General features: G+C 45.3%; 1 protein-coding gene across 1 annotated transcript in view; it reads left to right on the top strand.

The window, feature by feature from the left end:
* Nucleotides 1-21,697, top strand: part of ATP8B (ATPase phospholipid transporting 8B) — a 66,675-nt gene extending 44,978 nt beyond the window's left edge. The window contains exons 15-28 of the mRNA XM_080269183.1: nucleotides 561-670; nucleotides 1,209-1,400; nucleotides 2,454-2,522; nucleotides 3,316-3,418; nucleotides 3,822-3,958; nucleotides 5,111-5,259; nucleotides 6,756-6,919; nucleotides 7,850-7,978; nucleotides 8,774-8,997; nucleotides 14,758-14,983; nucleotides 17,776-17,879; nucleotides 19,405-19,536; nucleotides 20,617-20,816; nucleotides 21,499-21,697. Coding sequence (XP_080125309.1) covers nucleotides 561-670; nucleotides 1,209-1,400; nucleotides 2,454-2,522; nucleotides 3,316-3,418; nucleotides 3,822-3,958; nucleotides 5,111-5,259; nucleotides 6,756-6,919; nucleotides 7,850-7,978; nucleotides 8,774-8,997; nucleotides 14,758-14,983; nucleotides 17,776-17,879; nucleotides 19,405-19,536; nucleotides 20,617-20,816; nucleotides 21,499-21,697 — 2,138 coding nt within the window. The remainder of the gene's footprint in view (nucleotides 1-560; nucleotides 671-1,208; nucleotides 1,401-2,453; nucleotides 2,523-3,315; nucleotides 3,419-3,821; nucleotides 3,959-5,110; nucleotides 5,260-6,755; nucleotides 6,920-7,849; nucleotides 7,979-8,773; nucleotides 8,998-14,757; nucleotides 14,984-17,775; nucleotides 17,880-19,404; nucleotides 19,537-20,616; nucleotides 20,817-21,498) is intronic.
* The last annotated feature ends 200 nt before the right edge of the window (nucleotides 21,698-21,897 follow it).

The following is a 21,897-nucleotide window of genomic DNA, read 5'->3' as shown; positions in this document are numbered from 1 at the left end:
ATAAAGGCTAAGGAAGAAGTAGGCAGCACTACATCAAGTGAGTGGATGATGGTAAGAAATAGGGAGAGAGGAGGACAGGCACAGAAAAAGAATGATAAAGGCTAAGGAAGAAGTAGGCAGCACTACATCAAGTGAGTGGATGATGGTGAGAAATAGGAAGAGAGGAGGACAGGCACAGAAAAAGAATGATAAAGGCTAAGGAAGAAGTAGGCAGCACTACATCAAGTGAGTGGATGATGGTAAGAAATAGGAAGAGAGGAGGACAGGCACAGAAAAAGAATGATAAAGGCTAAGGAAGAAGTAGGCAGCACTACATCAAGTGAGTGGATGATGGTAAGAAATAGGAAGAGAGGAGGACAGGCACAGAAAAAGAATGATAAAGGCTAAGGAAGAGGTAGGCAGCACTACATCAGGTGAGTGGATGATGGTAAGAAATAGGAAGAGAGGAGGACAGGCACAGAAAAAGAATGATAAAGGTGAAGGAAGAAGTAGGCAGCACTACATCAGGTGAGTGGATGATGGTCGCCACCACCTAGAAATATGTGTCTGTCTCTTCTCAGGTAAACTGGAGTACCAGGCACAGTCTCCTGATGAGGGGGCGTTGGTGTCGGCCGCTCGGAATTTTGGCTTCGTGTTCAAATCTCGTACACCCAACACCATCACCATATCTGTGAGTATGTCTGTCTGTCTGTCAGGGTCTGTCTATCTATCTATCAACCTCTACTTATCTATCTGTCTCTGTCTATCTATCTATCTATCTACCTATCATTCTATCTATCTATTTATCTATGTATCAATCTATCTTTCTGTCTGTCTATCTTTCTATCTATCTGTATCTATCTACCTATCTATCTGTCTATCTATCTGTCCTCATCCTAAGGTGGAAAAGATGGTGATGATGATGTAAAAACAAGAAATAATGATGACTTAGATAATTCAGTATTTGAAATTTTGAATGGAAAAAAATATATATGGCTCTTTTACCCTACATACTTCCCTTCATTATTATTATTATTATTATTATTATCATTATTTTTATTATTATTATTATTATTATTATTATTATTACTATCATCATCATCATTATTATTCAACCATCCATCCATAATCGACTCCTACGTTGCCCCATGAGGAACTTAGATTATTATTATTATTATTATTATTATTATTATTATTATTATTAGTGTTATTATTATTATTATTTTCAGGCTAAAGGAGAAGAGGAGAACTATGAACTCTTATGCATCTTGGATTTCAACAATGTGAGGAAGAGGATGTCGGTGATTTTAAAAAGAGATGGAAAGATTCGATTGTACTGCAAAGGAGCGGACTCGATTATTTACGAGCGGCTCAAGGACGGACAGGATAGCCTAAAGAGACACACGCAGGAGCACCTAGATGTGAGTGTGGTTAGAGGGGAGGGGAGGGGAGGGGAGGTTAGAAAGACAGACACACGCACAAACACCTAGACGTGAGTGTGGTTAGAGGGGAGGGGAAGGGAGGGGAGGGGAGGAGAGGGGAGGGAAGGTTACATTGAGAAAGATAGGAGCATGTAGACGTGAGTGTGGTTAGAGGGGAGGGGAAGGGAGGGGAGGAGAGGGGAGGGGAGGTTAGAAAGACAGACACACGCACAAACACCTAGATGTGAGTGTGGTTAGAGGGGAGGGGAAGGGAGGGGAGGGGAGGGAAGGTTAAATTGAGAAAGATAGGAGCATGTAGACATGAGTGTGGTTAGAGAGTTAGAAATTGCTAGATTGGGTGTTGTTAGAGGAGGGAAGGAGAGGACAGGAGAGGTTGAGGGAGGGGAGGGAAGGTTAGGAGAGGTGAGGAGAGGGGAGGGGACATTGAGACGGTCAGGAGCATGTAGACGTGAGTGGTTAGATAGTGTTTGAATTTGTTAGACTGGGTGTTGATTTGGTTAGCAGGGGGAGAGGGAGGGAGGGAAGGAAGGAAGGAAGGAAAGAGAGTGGAGGAAAGTGAGGGGTTGGGAGGAGGAAAATGGGGGAGGGAGGGAGGGAAGGAAGGAGGGAGGAGGAAAGTGAGGGGTTGGGAGGAGGAAGAAAATGAGGGAGGGAGGGAAGGAAGGCAGGTGGGAGGAGGAAAGTTAGGGGTTGGGAGGAGGAAAATGAGGGAGGGAGGGAAGGAAGGAAGGAGGGAGGAGGAAAGTGAGGGAGGGAGGGAGGAAGGGGGGAAAGAGAAAGTGGGAGGGAGGAAAGTGAGGAACTGGGTGTAGGAAGAGAGGAAGGGAGATAGGGAGGGAGGAAAGTGAGGGGTAGGGAGGAGGAAATTGAGGGAGGGAAGAGAGAGGGAGAAAGAGGGAGGGAGGGAAGGAGGGAGAGAAAGAGGGAGGGAAGGAGGGAAATAGCGGGGTTAAATTTACGAGAGGGGAGGAGTGGGGTTGATTTAGGGAGGGAGGGAGAGAGAGAGAGAAATAATCAATAATTCCTTTACAGAGTTTTGCAGCGGAGGGCTTGAGGACGTTGTGTCTTGCGTATAAGGACTTGGACGAAGAGTATTTCCAGGTGTGTACTGGTATAGGCTTGTATTCTCCCTAACACATCTTCATAAGCAATTTAGTCTGCTTATTATACCTTACTGTCCTCTTGTGTGTTACTTAATTCCTTCCAGTATTGCCTAACACCTCATCTTAAGTGGTTTATTTCAATTAAAACACCTTACTGTCCTCTTCTGTGTTACTTAAATCCTTCCAATATTGCCTAACACCTCATCTTAGGTGATTTAGTTTGCTTATTATACCTTACTGTCCTCTTGTGTGTTACTTAATTCCTTCCCATATCACCTAACACCTTATCTTAAGTGATTTAGTCTGTTTGTTACACCTTACTGTCCTCTTCTGTGTTACTTAAATCCTTCCAATATAGCCTAACACCTCATCTTAAGTGATTTAGTCTGTTTGTTACACCTTACTCTCCTCTTCTGTGTTACAGAAATCCTTCCAGTATCACCTAACACCTTCTCCTAAGTGATTTATTTTGTTGTTTACACCTTACTGTCATCTTCTGTGTTATATAAATCCTTCCAATATCACCTAACACCTTTTTCTAAGTGATTTATTTTGTTTATACCTTACTGTCCTCTTCTGTGTTACATAAATCCTTTCATTATCACCTAACACCACCTCCTAAGCGATTTTGATGCTAGTCACAAAGAAGTGCTATGGAGAGGATGTAGAACTATACTCTTGCCTTTTTCAAAACTGTAAGAAATAAACTGCCAAAAAATATATATATACAAATCTGGTTCAAATTTAAAAAGATGAATTAACAACGGATTTCAAATTTATCGAACCACCAGGACTGGAAAGCGCGACACCACGAAGCCGCCGTGTCCTTAGAAAACCGCGATGCCAAGCTGGACGCCATATATGAGGAAATTGAGAAGGACTTGCTGCTGCTGGGTGAGTGAGAGAGGGGGAGGGGGAGGCCGAGGATGAGATGGAGGGATGGAGTGGAGAGGAATAGGAGAGACTGATGAGCAGAGTGTATGTGAGTGAGGTGGAGGGGGAGAGGGAGGGGGAGGCCAAGGATGAGATGGAGGGATGGAGTGGAGAGGTATTTGAGAAACTGACGAGGAGAGTGTATGTGAGTGAGGTGGAGGGGGAGAAGGAGGGGGAGGCCAAGGATGAGATGGAGGGATGGAGTGGAGAGGTATATGAGAGACTGATGAGGAGAGTGTAAACAATAATTCTGCTCTGTATATGATGGAAGGGAAGACCTAGGGTGAGATGGAGGGATGAAGAGGTATATGAGAGACTAACTAAGAGTGTAAATATCTTATATATATTTCTCTACCACACACAGGAGCCACAGCCATCGAGGATAAGCTTCAAGTTGGCGTACCACAAACAATCGCAAACTTGGCGATAGCGGGCATCAAGATATGGGTACTGACCGGAGACAAACAGGAGACAGCCATTAACATCGGCTACTCCTGTCAGGTGAGAGAGAGAGAGAGAGAGAGAGAGAGAGGAGGTAAAGAGAGAGAGATAAAAGCAAAATGAAAGGAATGAAAGATGTATGTGAGAAAGAGAGAGGTTCATTCATTTAAAGAGGGAGAGAGGAATGGAAGTTTTGGGGAGAGAGAGAGAGAGGAGGGAAAGAGTGAGAGTTGAAAGGAAGAATGAAGGGAATGAAAGATATAGGTGAGAGAGAGAGAGAGAGGAGGGAAAGAGTGAGGGTTGAAAGGAAAAATGAAGGGAATGAAAGATATAGGAGAGAGACAGAGAGACAGACAGACAGAGGAGGGAAAGAGAGAGGAGGGAAAGGAAAAATGAAGGGAATGAAAGATATAGGTGTGAGAGAGAGAGAGAGAGGAGGGAAAGAGTAAGGGTTGAAAGGAAAAATGAAAGGAATGAAAGATATAGGTGAGAGAGAGACAGACAGACAGACAGACAGGGGAGGGAAAGAGAGAGAGAGATAAAAGCAAAATGAAAGGAATGAAAGATGTATGTGAGAGAGAAAGAGAGAGGTTAATGATTCTTTAAAAGAGGGAGAGAGGAATGGAAGTTTTTGGGAGAGAGAGAGAGAGAGAGAGAGAGAGAATCAGTAAAGCCTCAGAAATAATCCGTAAGAATCACTTTCTACAAACTCTAATTATTGTGTCTGTCTGTGCGTGTTCATGTTAATATATGCGTGTTCAGTCAATCCTTACGTGTTTACATTAAAATCTACGTGTTTAATGTTTACATGAAGTAGAGGGAGGGAGAGGGAGGGGGAGACCGAGGATGAAGTGGAGGGATGGAGTTGAGAGGTATATGAGGGAGGGGGGAGTGAGTTGGGGGGAGGGCAGTCAAATGGTGGGTGACAGAGCGACTTGGAGGCAGTTTGTCTGCGGCCACCCCCCTTTGCGGGATTAGGACGTCAGGCTAGAGATAGATAGATAGATAGATAGACAGTGTTTATATTGATGTCTGCATGTTTTCCGGGAAGGGGGGAGTGAGTTGGAGGGAGGGCAGTGAAATGGTGGGTGACAGAGCGACCTGGAGGCAGTTTGTCTGCGGCCACCCTTTGCGGGATTAGGACGTCAGGCTAGAGATAGATAGATAGATAGATAGACAGTGTTTATATTGATGTCTACATGTTTTCCGCAGCTCCTGACGGACGATATGGTTGACGTCTTCATCATCGACGGCCAGAGTGCGGTCGAGGTGGAGGATCAGTTGCAAAAATTTCGAGAGCAATTAAGAAGCATTACATCAACATCCCTCACCCAGACCAGTCTATCTGTGGTGACATTTAGGTGTGTATCTATCTATCTATCTATCTGTCTATCTATCTATCTATCTGTCTATCTATCTATATCTATTTATCTGTCTATCTATCTGTCTATCTATATCTATTTATCTGTCTGTCTTCCTTCCTTCACCTTTGTCATTCTTTTTCTGTGCCTGTCCTCCTCTCTTCCTATTTCTCACCATCATCCACTCACTTGATGTAGTGCTGCCTACTTCTTCCTTAGCCTGTATCATTCTTTTTCTGTGCCTGTCCTCCTCTCTTCCTATTTCTTACCATCATCCACTCACTTGATGTAGTGCTGCCTACTTCTTCCTTAGCCTTTATCATTCTTTTTCTGTGCCTGTCCTCCTCTCTTCCTATTTCTTACCATCATCCACTCACTTGATGTAGTGCTGCCTACTTCTTCCTTAGCCTTTATCATTCTTTTTCTGTGCCTGTCCTCCTCTCTTCCTATTTCTCACCATCATCCACTCACTTGATGTAGTGCTGCCTACTTCTTCCTTAGCCTTTATCATTCTTTTTCTGTGCCTGTCCTCCTCTCTTCCTATTTCTCACCATCATCCACTCACTTGATGTAGTGCTGCCTACTTCTTCCTTAGCCTTTATCATTCTTTTTCTGTGCCTGTCCTCCTCTCTTCCTATTTCTCACCATCATCCACTCACTTGATGTAGTGCTGCCTACTTCTTCCTTAGCCTTTATCATTCTTTTTCTGTGTCTGTCCTCCTCTCTTCCTATTTCTTACCATCATCCACTCACTTGATGTAGTGCTGCCTACTTCTTCCTTAGCCTTTATTATTCTTTTTCTGTGCCTGTCCTCCTCTCTTCCTATTTCTCACCATCATCCACTCACTTGATGTAGTGCTGCCTACTTCTTCCTTAGCCTTTATCATTCTTTTTCTGTGTCTGTCCTCCTCTCTTCCTATTTCTCACCATCATCCACTCACTTGATGTAGTGCTGCCTACTTCTTCCTTAGCCTTTATCATTCTTTTTCTGTGCCTGTCCTCCTCTCTTCCTATTTCTTACCATCATCCACTCACTTGATGTAGTGCTGCCTACTTCTTCCTTAGCCTTTATCATTCTTTTTCTGTGCCTGTCCTCCTCTCTTCCTATTTCTCACCATCATCCACTCACTTGATGTAGTGCTGCCTACTTCTTCCTTAGCCTTTATCATTCTTTTTCTGTGCCTGTCCTCCTCTCTTCCTATTTCTTACCATCATCCACTCACTTGATGTAGTGCTGCCTACTTCTTCCTTAGCCTTTATCATTCTTTTTCTGTGCCTGTCCTCTTCTCTTCCTATTTCTCACCATCATCCACTCACTTGATGTAGTGCTGCCTACTTCTTCCTTAGCCTTTATCATTCTTTTTCTGTGCCTGTCCTCCTCTCTTCCTGTTTCTCCCATCTTTCCTGTCTCTTTAATATATAGTAACAGAACAGAATAAAAAATAAATCACTCAGGAAGAGGTGTTAGGGCGCTTCCATAACCGACGGCAGTACAGGGTGTTTTGTTTACGTTTTTCCAGCGATGAGGGCCTCGGCGGAGACACACTAAGCGAGGCCGGAGATCAAAACGCAGGCTTCGCGCTTGTCATAAACGGCCACTCTCTCGTCTTTGCACTGAACGCCAAGTACGAGCAACTCTTCCTTGAGGTGGCCAGCTGCTGTAAGTATTAGTGTGTAAGTGTGTAAGTATGAGGTGTGTAAGTGTGTATTGTGTAAGTGTGTAGATGTGTAGTGTGTAAGTGTAAAGTCAGTATGTTTGTCTTGGTCACCTAATGGCGGCTCTCCATGCTGCTTGATCTCTGGCAGCCTCCCTATTCAGTGTCTTATCCCTGAGGTCACACTCTATGACCTCATCCCAGGTCTTTATCAGTCTGCCTCTCACAACCCCACCCCCAGCGTTCACACTTCTCACCCTCCACACCCAACTGTCATCCTCCATCCTCTCCACATGCCCAAACCATCTCAGTCTACCCCTCCTCATCACAAACCATCTCAGTCTACCCCTCCTCATCACAAACCATCTCAGTCTACCCCTCCTCATCACAAACCATCTCAGTCTACCCCTCCTCATCACAAACCATCTCAGTCTACCCCTCCTCATCACAAACCATCTCAGTCTACCCCTCCTCATCACAAACCATCTTAGTCTACCCCTCCTCATCACAAACCATCTCAGTCTACCCCTCCTCATTACAAACCATCTCAGTCTACCCCTCCTCATCACAAACCATCTCAGTCTACCCCTCCTCATCACAAACCATCTCAATCTACCCCTCCTCATCACAAACCATCTCAGTCTACCCCTCCTTATCATAAACCATCTCAATCTACCCCTCCTCATTTATCTATCTATCTGTCTATTGCCAGATGCCTTAATCCCATAAGGGGTGGCCACAAACAAATCGCCTCCATGTCGCCCTGTCCCCCGCCATTTCACTGCCCTGCTCCCAGCTTACACCCCCCTCTCTCATATACCTCTCCACTCCATCCCTGCATCTCATCCTCGGCCTCCCCCTCCTCATCACAACACCAATACACTCCAGTCCCATCCTTCCTCTGCGTTAACATCTTCTCTCTCTCTCTCCCCCAGGTAAGGCAGTCATATGCTGTCGCGTCACACCACTACAGAAAGCGATGGTTGTGGATTTAGTGAAGAGGTATAAGAAGGCCGTTACTCTGGCCGTTGGCGATGGCGCTAACGACGTCTCCATGATCAAAAGTAGGATGACTCGGCCTTGGGTTCTTCCTTCCTTGAATAAAAAAAAAAATGGTTCATTCCTCATTGCAGAGAGAGAGAGAGAGAGAGAGAATTTTCTTACTTATAGCTGTATTCTGAGTGACCAAAAAGTTCCTTAGCACTTTCTTGTTACTAATTTATTTTACATATTACTCCATTTTACCTTACTGGATGATGATGATTAGGAAATGAGGGCAGTGGTTATGATGATGATAATGATAATAATAATAATAATAATAATAATAATAATAATAAAAATAATAATAATAATAATGCAATACGGTACTACTACTACTATAACTACTGCTACTACCACCACCACAACTACTACTACTCTGCTACTACTACTATCTATCTATCTATCTATTGCCAGACGCCTCAATCCCGTTTGGGGTGGCCACAAACAAATCGCCTCCAAGTCGCCCTGTCCCCCGCCATTTCACTACCCTGCTCCCAACTCACACACCCCTCTCTCATATACCTCTCCACCCCATCCCTCCATCTCATCCTCGGTCTCCCCCTCCCTCTTCCACCCTCCACCTCACTCACATACACTCTCTTCGTCAGTCTTTCACCCTCCATCCTCTCCACATGGCCAAACCACCTCAATTATTACTACTTTTACCACAACTATTACAAGTGCAACTATAATGACCACCACCACCACTACTACTACTACTACTACTACTACTACTACTACTACTGCTACTACTACTACTACTACTACTACTACTGCTACTACAATCACCACCACCACCACCCCTGTCTCCCCCACAGCGGCACACATAGGGGTCGGCATATCGGGGCAGGAGGGGCTGCAGGCGGTATTGGCATCCGATTATTCCGTCTCCCAATTCAAATTTTTGGAGCGGCTGCTACTGGTGCACGGGAGATGGTCGTACTACCGGATGTGTAAGTTCCTACGCTACTTCTTCTACAAGAACTTCGCCTTTACGCTCTGCCACTTCTGGTTTGCGTTCTTCGTGGCGTTCTCTGCCCAGGTATGGTATTTGAAATTTTAAAATGTGTGTCGGTTTAAGATTTAGGTTAGGAACTGATGCTAGTCATGAAGAAGTGCTGTGGAAAGGATGTAGAGCCATAGAATTGTCTTTGTCATGATGCTAGTGATGAAGAAGTGCTGTGGGAAGAATGTAGAGCCATTGTATAGTCTTTGTAATGATGCTAGTCACGAAGAAGTGCTGTGGGAAGGATGTAGAGCCATAGTATTGCAAAGAAGTTCTATGGAAAGGATGTAGAGCCGTAGTATTGTCTTTCTAATGATGCTAGTCACAAAGAAGTGCTATGGAAAGGATGTAGAGCCATAGTATTGTCTTTTTCTGCCACTGAGCTACATGAAATAAGCTGCAAAAAGACGAAAATCTGGGCCAAGATAAGGTGAAAGGAGTATAGTCAAACCTCATTTAAATATAGAAAAAAAATGATACCTTTGCCTGCTCCCTCTCTACCTGTCTGTCTCTCTGTATTTCTCTCTCACTGTCTATCTGTTTATCTCATTCTGTCTATCTATGTATCTTTCTATCTATATCTGTCTGTCTGTCTATCTGTCTATATATCTGTGTTTTTGCATGTAGTGTAGAGTCAGCCTAAGAATATTTCCGTCAGTGATAATACACACACTCTTCCTTATATCGTTACAAAAGACAAGAAATACAAGGAAGAATGGCGTTGCTTCTGCCGCCAGTTGGGTAACATTACTAAGAATAAATGTATTGTTGTGGCGGCCATATTGTTACTCTATCACATTTGAAAATAAGAGTGTATTGGTCACAAGAACTATCCTAAACTGGTCTTTGAAACTTGAGCATCTGTGTTTGAAATTTAAAGAGGGAAACATATCTAACTGTTAACTTTAAATATGTCATTGCCTTACATTATTCATTTTACTTATTTCTCAGCATGATACACATTTTATTTATTATGATATGATGAAGGCACAGAATTGTCCTTATATTCACTAATTTTTGATTGAATGGATGGCAGTGCAGAGTGACTGATGAAATTTAAAACTGTACATTGTTTATCACTTCTTTTAATAATAATCCTGCCCATCCTTCCCATGTTTCTCTCACATTTTAGAGAAATTCTGTATCTCTCTCTGTGTCTCTGTCTGTCTGTCTCTCTCTCTCTCTCTGTCTCTCTCTCTCTCTGGCTGTCTGTCTGTCTCTCTCTCTCTCTCTCTCTCTCCCTCCCTCCCTCCCTCCCTCCCTCCCTCCCTCCCTCCCTCCCTCCCTCCCTCCCTCCCTCCCTCCCTCCCTCTTTCTCTCTCTCTCTCTCTCCCTCTCTCTCATCTCTTTGCTTGTAGTGTACATGTTTAATCTCATCCTCCCCATATCTCACATTTTCAAGTCAAATTCTTTCTCATCCTCGTTCTGCGTCTTTCTTCCAGACTGTCTTTGACCCGTTCTTTATCTCGATGTATAATCTGTGTTACACGTCGCTGCCGGTGCTGTGTCTTGGCGTGCTAGATCAAGACGTCGACGATTACTATAGCCTCCGATACCCCAAACTCTACACCCCAGGGCATTCCAACATGTTTTTCAATAAGCGAGTGTTTATGTGGAGTGCGCTGCATGGGGCCGTCACCTCCTTCCTCATATTGTTTATCCCGTATGGTGAGTCAGTGCCGAGCCTCACCGTAGCCTCACTGTGGCACTGTATGGCACTGGTGTATGGTGCCTACAGAAGCGATCCTTGAATATGATGATTTCACTGGTATGATTTGCTGTACCCTTACAAAGAATAACATATCTATTTATCTATCTATCTATATATCCATCTACTGTATCTGTCTATCTATCTATCTATCTATCTATCTATCTATCTATAGCCAGACACCTTAATCCCATAAGGGGTGGCCACAAATAAATCATCTCCATGTCACCTTGTCCCCTGCCATTTCACTGCCCTCTCCCCAACTTACACCCCCCTCTCTCTTATACCTCTCCACTCCATCCTTCCCTCTCATCCTTGGCCTCCCCCTCCATCACCCCCCTCCACCTCACTCACATACACTCTCCTAGTTAGTCTCTCACATACCTCTCCACTCCATCCTTCCATCTCATCCTTAGTCTCCCCCTCCACCTCACTCACACACTCTCCTAGTTAGTCTCTCACATACCTCTCCACTCCATCCTTCCATCTCATCCTTAGTCTCCCCCTCCATCTCACTCACACACTCTCCTAGTTAGTCTTTCATATACCTCATAATTTCATGTAACGATAATAAGATTGACATCACATCAATTATTTATTTTTTTTATTTTACATGATAGGTTCTTTCCTTTGGTCATCTGTTAAAAAAATATATAATAATAATAATAATAATAATAATAATAATAAAAATAAATCATGTGCATATGTAAAACTATCAGCAAGTTTTCAGAATTTAATCCAGTATTTCAATATTTAAAAATGGAGAAACAAGGATCGTTTTTGTATGCCGTGTACGCAGTTGATGCAGTGAGTGTGTGAGGCAAAGTGTTATCTATCTATTTATCTATCTGTTGTGATCACCGACACAAATTTGAACCATCTGGGTGCCCCGCCTGCAAACCAGACGCACCCACCTGTGTAAAGTCCCGTTTGCCACTGCCTCACCATCACCGTTTGGCGTGTGTTTTGAATTCTTGTCCAGTGTTGTACAAATTCAAATTCAAATGAGACGTTGAGGATTTCCGATTATTTCACCGACCCCATAGCCAGTGGGTGTCTTGGGTATGTTATTCTTGTTGCTGTAGATGGCTTTTAAAATTGAGGAGAGCGCTATAATTTCAAAGAGTTAACCGTTACTCCCAGTCCTTCATGTACCCTTCCCCTTAATAGCGGACATTCAGCACCCGTCTAGTAACAAACTCTCACCCCTTTTCTATCCAACTCTCTAATGCAAGAGTTAACCCTCCCAGTCCTTCATGTATGCAACAGGTCAACTTTGGAACTGTCTCCCTCTGTATTTCCTACTGCCTATGATCTCCAGTGTAGGTACATAGGTAGGAGGTAAGTTAACCAATACTCCCAGTCCTTCATGTATGCAACAGGTCAACTCTGGAACTGTCTCCCTCTGTCTGTATTTCCTGCTGCCTATGATCTCCAGTCTTTCAAATGCAGTGTGTCCAGGCATCTCAAAATGAACACATCTTAAATTTGTCTCTCTCTTATCTTGTTTTTGTTTTTTCTTGGAGGGAAAAATTTACAGGCTTCTGGCCTTGGGTTCCTTCTTCCTTGCTTTAGAAAAAAAAGGTTGTAGAAGCTCCAGACTCATCAGGAAGTGAACCCCGTGGACTGCAGGCTGAAGTTGCCCTCTTCCTGCAGTCCACCATCGTCCTTTTGGGGGATAGGGAGGGAGTTGAGGGACGTGTGTACAGCCAGGCAGCATGGCAGGGTCACTCTCTAACACACTCTTTCCAATTCTAGTCTCTCCTGTGTTAAATAAAGCATATAAAGCATAATAAAGCCAGCAGGAATAATATATAAAAGATATTGATGGGGTTGATATATGTGGATAGGAGGACATGCGTGTATATATGTGTATCTGATGTTTATATATATCCACACAGCACCTGATCTCTTTTTCAAATTTTCAAATATGGAGTTTCACCAACTGATGCACGGAAAACGGTGCCTGCGTATGTATAATCGATGTAAACACCACTCACGATGTCCGTATTGAACAAGCAATGTTTTTTTATGATGTTTATGTATGATTTAAACGTTTTATTTCAGGTCACCACTCAGTCACTGCAGTTTGGAGGTGTTTTAAATGCTCGTTTGTTTATTCACATTCAAATCTGTTATCCTCGGCTCACTTCCTCGTCCTAGATAATATATATATGTAAAAGAATGATTAATTTGGCATAATTTTGAAATACAGTAGTTTTGATTTTGAAGAGATTGTCATGTTGTTTATGAAGCCTCAGCATGCTATCTGTTGATCTTGGTCACCTAATGGTGGCTCTCCATGCTGCTTGATCTCTGGCAGCCTCCCTATTCGGTGTCTTTAGGTCACACTCTTCATGCAGCTCAATCTCTGGCAACCTCCCTATTCAGTCTCTTATCCCTAAGGTCACACTCTGTCCATGCTGCTTGATCTCTGGTAGCTTCCCTATTCAGTGCCTTATTCTTGAGGCCACATTCTCTCCATGCTGCTCAATCTCTGGCAGCCACCCTATTCAGTGCCTTATCCCTGAGGTCACACTCTATGACCTCATCCCAGGTCTTTTTTTGGTCTGCCTCTCACAGTCTGACCCCTGATGTGAAAGCCAGACCAAAAAGGGAAACGAGGTCATAGAGTGTGACCTTATAACTCGTAGGGAGGCTGACTTGAGTATGATTTGCTACCATTCACTCATCGGATGGAACTAAAATTGCTCAGCTGTACGTTTGACCGTTTGATTATGAGTTTCCGATGCCGTGTGGTTTGTTTATAAGACGGAAGTGAGCCGAGGTGTTTGTTTTGTAAATACACTTGATCTGGCAAGACTGGATGCCATTTATTCACTGCTGCATTAATGGGGAACTGATATATGGCAACACTTCTCTATCTATCTGTCTATCTATCAATTGCCAGACGCCATAATTGGGTAAGGGGTGTGTGTGTGTGTGTTTGAGTTAGGTGTTTTATGTCTATCTATCTATCTATCTATTGCCAGACGCCATAATCGGGTAAGGGGTGGGGGTTTGTCTTTGAGTTAGTTGTTTTACGGGGAGGGGCACTAACCCTCCACCAACCCACTTGTTGACACGTAGGCAGCACGTATGGTTTGGTTATAGGCCAAGGATGAGATGGAGGGATGGGGTGGAGAGGTATATGAGAGACTGATGAGGAGAGTGCATGTGAGTGAGGTGGAGGGAGGGAGAGGCCAAGGATGAGATGGAGGGATGGAGTGGAGAGGTATATGAGAGACTGACGAGGAGAGTGCATGTGAGTGAGGTGGAGGGAGGGAGAGGGAGGGAGAGGCCAAGGATGAGATGGAGGGATGGAGTGGAGAGGTATATGAGAGACTGACGAGGAGAGTGCATGTGAGTGAGGTGGAGGGGGGAGAGGGAGGGAGAGGCCAAGGATGAGATGGAGGGATGGAGTGGAGAGGTATATGAGAGACTGACGAGGAGAGTGCATGTGAATGAGGTGGAGGGGGGAGAGGGAGGGGAAGGCCAAGGATGAGATGGAGGGATGGGGTGGAGAGGTATATGAGAGACTGATGAGGAGAGTGCATGTGAGTGAGGTGGAGGGAGGGAGAGGGAGGGAGAGGCCAAGGATGAGATGGAGGGATGGAGTGGAGAGGTATATGAGAGACTGACGAGGAGAGTGCATGTGAGTGAGGTGGAGGGGGGAGAGGGAGGGGGAGGCCAAGGATGAGATGGAGGGATGGAGTGGAGAGGTATATGAGAGACTGACGAGGAGAGTGTATGTGAGTGAGGTGGAGGGGGGAAGAGGGAGGAGGAGGCCAAGGATGAGATGGAGGGATGGAGTGGAGAGGTATATGAGAGAGGGGGGTGTGAGCTGGGAGCAGGGCAGTGAAATGGCAGGGGACAGGGTGACATGGAGGCAGTTTGTTTGTGGCCACCCCTTACGGGATTAAGACGTCTGGCAATAGATAGATAGATAGACAGATAACAGAAGAACAGAGAGATAATTAAGATCAAATGAAGATCATTCAGCCATATATCAGGTCCCCGTTTATGCCAGCGTGTTCATCCACCCCACGCCACCATCACCTGTGTCTGTCTGTCTCTCCCCGGCACAGACACTCTTTGACCCCATGTTTATCTCGGTATACAATCTGTTCTACACATCGATGCCCGTCCTGGCCCTCGGCATCTTCGAGCAAGACGTCAACGATAAAAACTCCATCGCCTACCCCAAACTGTACACGCCAGGCCTCAAGAACGCGTTGTTTAATAAGAGAGAGTTTTTCCGATCTGCTGTGCATGGGTTCGTCACCTCCTGCGTCCTGTTCTTCATCCCCTTTGGTGAGTTCTCCTGTTCTTCATCGATTTGGTAAGTTCTGGGTGAGAGAGAGAGAGAGAGGGAGAGGGAGAAAGAGAGAGAGAGAGAGAGAGAGGGGGGGGGGAGAGAGCAGAGAGAGAGCTCCGTTTGGTAAGTTCTGGGTGAGCTAGAGAGAGAGAGAGGGAGAGAGAGAGAGAGAGAGAGAGAGAGAGGGAGGGAGGGAGAGAGAGAGAGAGAGAGAGAGAGGGAGAGAGAGAGAGAGAGAGAGAGAGAGAGAGGAAGAGAGAGGGTTGTATTCTTGTGGGTGTTATGTGGTGTGGGGGAGATGTGGAAGAGAGAGAGAGAGAGGGAGAGAGAGAAAGAGAGAGTGTCTGTGAGATGATGATGATGAGGAGGAGGAGGAAGTGTAGAGGAAAGAGGATATGTGATGGTGGTGGTGATGATGATGATGATGATGAACAACTTATGGTGGTAAGTGACTCATGGTTGTGTTTCACTGCAATTTTTTTGGATAAGGAAGCTCCCTAACACCTTCTCCTAAGCAATTTATCTTCCATATGACACCTTGCCATTTTGTTACATAAATCCTTCCAATATCGTCTAACACCTTTTCCCAAGTGATTTATTTTGTTTATTACACCTTACTGTCCTCTTCTGTGTTACATAAATCCTTTCAATATCACCTAACACCTTTTCACAAGTGATTTATTTTGTTTATTACACCTTACTGTCCTCCTCTGTGTTACATAAATCCTTCCAATATCGCCTAACACCTTTTCCTAAGTGATTTATTTTGTTTATTACACCTTACTGTCCTCTTCTGTGTTACATAAATCCTTCCAATATCACCTAACACCTTTTCCTAAGTGATTTATTTTGTTTATTACACCTTACTGTCCTCCTCTGTGTTACATAAATCCTTCCAATATCGCCTAACACCTTTTCCTAAGTGATTTATTTTGTTTGTTACACCTTACTGTCCTCTTCTGTGTTACATAAATCCTTCTAGTATCACCTAACACCTTTTCCTAAGTGATTTATTTTGTTTGTTACACCTTACTGTCCTCCTCTGTGTTACATAAATCCTTCCAATATCGCCTAACACCTTTTCCTAAGTGATTTATTTTGTTTATTACACCTTACTGTCCTCTTCTGTGTTACATAAATCCTTCCAGTATCACCTAACTTCTTTTCGTAAGTGATTTAGTTTGTTTATTACACCTTACTGTCCTCTTCTGTCTTACATAAATGCTTCCAATATTGCCTAACACCGTTTCCTAAGTGATTTATTTTGCTTATTACACCTTACTGTCCTCTTCTGTGTTACATAAATCCTTCCAATATCGCCATACTCTGCATAAATAACATACAAAAGGATATTAACCAGCCATATCCAAGAATAAATCACTAAGGAAGAGGTGTTAGGGAGCTTCCATAGCCAAGAATAATACCAGCACAATAATCTGTGTGTGTGTGTAAGTGTTGGCACATTTGTTCACCAGTAAATCAGTTCTTGTTCATAATTATAACAGTGTTGAGTGTTATTCGTGTTCAATCGTAACAGAGATGTGTATTCTGATGTAGGGCAAATATCTGTCTATCTATCTATCCATCTATCTATCCAGTAAACACAAATTTTGAATGTTTAGCACTTCAGTATAATTTTTACACCGCTAAGTAATATTAAGAGTCTATCTGTCTATCTATCTATAGCCCGACGCCCTAATCCCGCAAAGGGTGACCTCAGACAAAACGCCTCCAAGTCGCTCTGTCACCCACCATTTGACTACCCTCCCCCCAACTCACTCCCCCCTCCCTCATATACCTCTCAACTCCATCCCTCCACCTCATCCTCGGTCTACCTCTCCCTCTCCCTCCCTCCACCTCACCTACATACACCCTCTTAGTCAGTCTTTCATTCTCCATTCTCTCCACATGTCTAAACCACCTCAGTGTATTTCTCCTATTAAGAGTACTGTATGATATTGGGCAAAAATCTATTTATCTATCTATGTAGAGTATCTATCTGTTTTTGTATATGTCAGTTTATCTATCAGTCTGTCAATCTATCCAGCCATAATCCCATAAGGGGTGGGGGTTCGTCTTTGAGTTAGTTGTTTTAAGGGGAGGGGCACTAACCCTCCACCAACCCACTTGCATTTGCCATCATTTAACTCAATATTATCCCAGTGTAAATCTGTAGAATTTAATATTTCCCCTTTTTTCATAAGTATTTTCCTGATCTGTCTATCTATCTATCTATCTATTGCCAGACGCCTTAATCCTGTAAGGGGTGGACACAAACAAATCGCCTCCATGTCACCCTGTCCCCTGCCATTTCACTGCCCTGCTTCCAGCTCACACCCCCCTCTCTCATATACCTCTCCACTCCATCCCTCCATCTCATCCTTGGCCTCCCCCTCCCTCTCCCCCCTCCACCTCACTCACATACACTCTCCTCATCAGTCTCTCATATACCTCTCCACTCCATCCCTCCATCTCATCCTTGGCCTCCCCCTCCCTCTCCCCCATCCACCTCACTCACACACACTCTCCTCATCAGTCTCGCATATACCTCTCCACTCCATCCCTCCATCTCATCCTGGGCCTCCCCCTCCACCTCACTCACATACACTCTCCTCATCAGTCTCTCATATACCTCTCCACTCAGTCCCTCCATCTCATCCTTGGCCTCCCCCTCCAACTCACTCACATACACTCTCCTCATCAGTCTCTCATATACCTCTCCACCCCATCCCTCCATCTCATCCTCGGCCTCCCCCTCCCTGAACTGACGGTTAATGTGTCCCCCCAGGTGCGTACTACAATGGAATGGACCAGGAGGGACGGAGCATGGCGGACCAGCAAACGTTTGGTAGTGTCGTTGCTACCATACTTGTTATTGTTGTTACCATGCAGGTATGTACGCGTTCTGATGCGCACACGTATGTCTATCTGTATCTATCTATTGCCAGACGCCTCAATCCCGTTTGGGGTGGCCACAAACAAATCGCCTCCATGTCACCCTGTCCCCTGCCATTTCACTGCCCTGCTCCCAACTCACACCACCCCTCTCTCATATACCTCTCCACCCCATCCCTCCATCTCATCCTCAGCCTCCCCTTCCCTCTTCCCCCCTCCACCTCACTCACATACACTCTCCTCCTCAGTCTCTCACCCTCCATCCTCTCCACATGGCCAAACCACCTCAGTGTATGTAGTGTTTATAAAGGCAACCACATACATAAGCCGTGGTCACCTAATGGCGGCTCTCCACACTGCTTGATCTCTGGCAGCCTCCCTATTCAGTGCCTTATTCCTGAGGTCACACTCTGTCACCTCGTCCCAGGTCTTTTTCAGTCTGCCTCTCACAGTACTAGGAAATGTTTATTACTAGGAAATGTACGGTACTAGGAAATGTGTAGTACAGTACCCTCGTGTCCAGTACGCATTTGTCCAATACTGTTCTTGTCCAGTACGGTTGAAAAAAAAAAAATTTATTACTGTAATACGGATCTGTTGGGCTGGTACGGATTGGCCGTGCAAAGTGGGCCACATCCGAGGAGTTCTTGTCTAGTACTGACGTGCTGTGTCCAGTACCACTACCCACGCGTGTGTGGGAAGATGGTCAACACCAAAGAACGTTTGGCTAGTACTGCCACACCAGTCCAGTACACCCTAGTACTGCCACACCAGTCCAGTACACCCTAGTACTGCCACACCAGTCCAGTACACCTTCCTGGTGACTGGTGTCGTGCGCCAGTCACATTGCAGTGTTGCACTTCCCCCTGGTGACAAAGACCATGATGTCAGTGTGTGACTGTGAGGGATTTATGAGGCAGGTTGAGGCAGAGACGCCTCCTCAGGATCCTGAAGGCCCTCCAGGGGGTCAGCAGGACCTCCTACAGCCTGGGAAACCCCTCCCCCTTCCCCCCAAAGCCCTCCAGGGGGTCAGTAGCACCCCCTGCAGCCTGCAAACCCCTCCCCTTCCCCCCAAAGCCCTCCAGGGGGTGAGTAGCACCTCCTACAGCCTGGGAAACCCCTCCCTCTTCCCCTCCAAGCCCTCCAGGGGGTCAGTAGCACCTCCTACAGCTGGCAAACCCCTCCCCCTTCCCCCCCAAAGCCCATCACCATAAAGGCTGGTAAAATCTCAGTTGTGTCAAAATGTAGTTAAGGTGAATTTTGGGTGACTTTTTCAAGGCTTATCTGACACTGTTCATTTTTCCCATAAGTTGTTTGTCCAGCACTGGTACTGTACTGGGAAATGTATAGTACTAGGATATGTGTATTGTATTACTAGGAAATATATACTGCAGACAAACAGATAGACAGACAAATAGAGAAAGACAGGCAGAAACAGAGAAAGACAGCCAGCCAGATAGACAGACAGCCAGCCAGATAGATAGACAGATAGATATATAATTTCCGTTCTTGCCGTCCACAGATCTGCCTGGACACATCGTACTGGACCCTCTTCAACCACATCACCATCTGGGGCTCCCTCATCTTCTACCTGCTGCTACAGTACTTCTATAACTATGTGCTGCTGGGGGACTATGTGGGCGCCCTGGCCAAGGTGAGAGAGAGAGAGAGAGAGAGAGAGAGAGGGAGGGAGGGAGGGAGGGAGAGCAATATTTTTTCTGTCATACCTTGTCCTGTCTGTAAGTATGAGCTATGATAATGATGAATGATATTGAATAATAGTACTGTAATAATAATAATAATAATAGTAATAATAATAATAATAATAATAGTGGTAGTAGTAGTAGTAGTTGTAGTACCAACAGTAGTACTATCAATATTAATAATAATAATAGTAGTAGTAGTTGCAGCAGCAGCAGCAACAGTAGTAGTAGTAGTAGTAGTAGTAGTAACTAGTGGGTAATTAAGGCGCTCCAATCGGATTGAGCCGGTGCAGGTTTATATCCAAGGGATGGTTGGGGTTTATTGCTCACGTAATGCCACTCAGGGATGAGTGAGGCTGGTCACTCTCATCTTAAATGTCAGCACCAACTTGCCTAGCCCCGGCCTCCTACGCTCCTCATGGGGCAACACAGGATTGGAGGATGGATGGATGGACAATAGTAGTAGTAGTAGTAGTAATAATAATAATAATAATAATAATAATAATAATAACTCAATTTCCTGGCCATGGGAGAGCCAATGTTTTACTTCACGTCTCTCCTCACCATCGTCGTATTATTATTATTATTAGTAGTAGTAGTAGTAGTAATAATCTATCTATCTATCTATAGCCCGACGGCCTAATCCCGCAAAGGGTGGCCGCAGACAAAACGCCTCCAAGTCGCTCTGTCACCCACCATTTGACTACCCTCCCCCCAACTCACCCCCCCCTCCCTCATATACCTCTCAACTCCATCCCTCCACCTCATCCTCGGTCTACCCCTCCCTCTCCCTCCCTCCACCTCACCTACATACACCCTCTTAGTCAGTCTTTCATTCTCCATTCTCTTCACATGTCCAAACCACCTCAGTGTATTTCTCCTAATCTTCTCAACCACATCCACATCCACACCACAACGTTCCTTCACTTCTTCATTCGTCAACTTGTCCCTCCACGTCACTCCACATGCCCCTCTCAAGTAACTAGTAGTAGTAGTAATAATAATAATAATAATAACCATCTCTTCCTCAGGCCATGGGGGAGCCAATGTTTTACTTCACATCCCTCCTCACCATCGTCATCCTCATGCTGCCTGTCATGGCGTGGAGGTTTTACTGGGTCGACGTCCACCCCACACTCTCTGATAAAGTGCGTTTCAAGCAGCGCCAGGATGCGAAACTGGCCAGTCAACGCACAGAACGCACCATACCACGCACCCCATCGGCCAGAAGGTGGGGGGGAGGAGGGGGAGGGTTGTGTGTGTATGTGTGTGTGTGTGTGTTTAGGTGTGCAGGTGGGAAGGGTGTATGTGTGTGTGTGTGTCAGTCAGTGCACAGAACGCACCCTACCACGCACCCCATCGGCCAGAAGGTGGGGGGGAGGAGGGGGAGGGGTGTATGTGTGTGTGTATGTGTGCAGGTGGGAAGGGTGTATGTGTGTGTGTGGGTGTGTGCCAGTCAGTGCTCAGAACGCACCATTCCACGCACCCCAAATGTGTGTGTATGTGTGGGAGGGGTGTGTGTATGTGGAGGGGTGTGTGGATGTGGTTGTAATGTGTGTGTGTTGGGGGTTTGAGTGTGTGTGTGTGTGTGTGTGTTGGGGGTTTGAGTGTGTGTGTGTGTTGGGGGTTTGAGTGTGTGTGTGTGTGTGTGTGTGTGTTGGGGGTTTGAGTGTGTGTGTGTGTGTGTTGGGGGTTTGAGTGTGTGTGTGTGTGTGTGTGTGTTGGGGGTTTGAGTGTGTGTGTGTGTGTGTTGGGAGTTTGAGTGTGTGTGTGTGTGTGTGTGTGTGTGTGTGTGTGTTGGGGGTTTGAGTGTGTGTGTGTGTGTGTGTGTGTGTGTGTGTGTGTGTGTGTGTGCTCAAGTCCAGTATAAATCATAATCCTTCAGTTAACGCCGGGCTCTTTCCTCCCACCAGGTCACGACGGTCCATCAGGTCTGGCTATGCGTTCGCCCACCAGGAAGGATTCGGCCGTTTGATTACAAGCGGGAAGATCATGCGGCCGAGAAACCCACGCCAGCCCCCCATCTCAAACGGGCGCACGCCAAACCTCCGACACGAACACATGCGCTTACATCCAAACGCAGCGCCCGCTCCTTCAACGGTGGAGGTTTAGCGAGCCTGAACGAGCAGAGGGGTAGTTGGAGAGTGAACGAGTGGATGGTGAACGAGCAGAGGGGTAGTTAGATGGTAAACGAGTGGATGGTGTCGTTAGGCAAAGATTAACAACCACCTAATCACCTCAAATCATTCAGTATAGGCAAGAAGGGTGAGTGAAAATGTCCCTTAGTCTATATTTCAGGTCTAAACGAGGGA

This window comes from Coenobita brevimanus, chromosome 32 (assembly GCF_032717465.1).
Source record: "Coenobita brevimanus isolate Jiangsu-jjx chromosome 32, ASM3271746v2, whole genome shotgun sequence".
Classification (NCBI taxonomy): Eukaryota; Metazoa; Arthropoda; class Malacostraca; order Decapoda; family Coenobitidae; genus Coenobita; species Coenobita brevimanus.
Note: the sequence above shows the minus strand (reverse complement) of the source record. Positions and strands in the feature narration are given on the sequence as shown.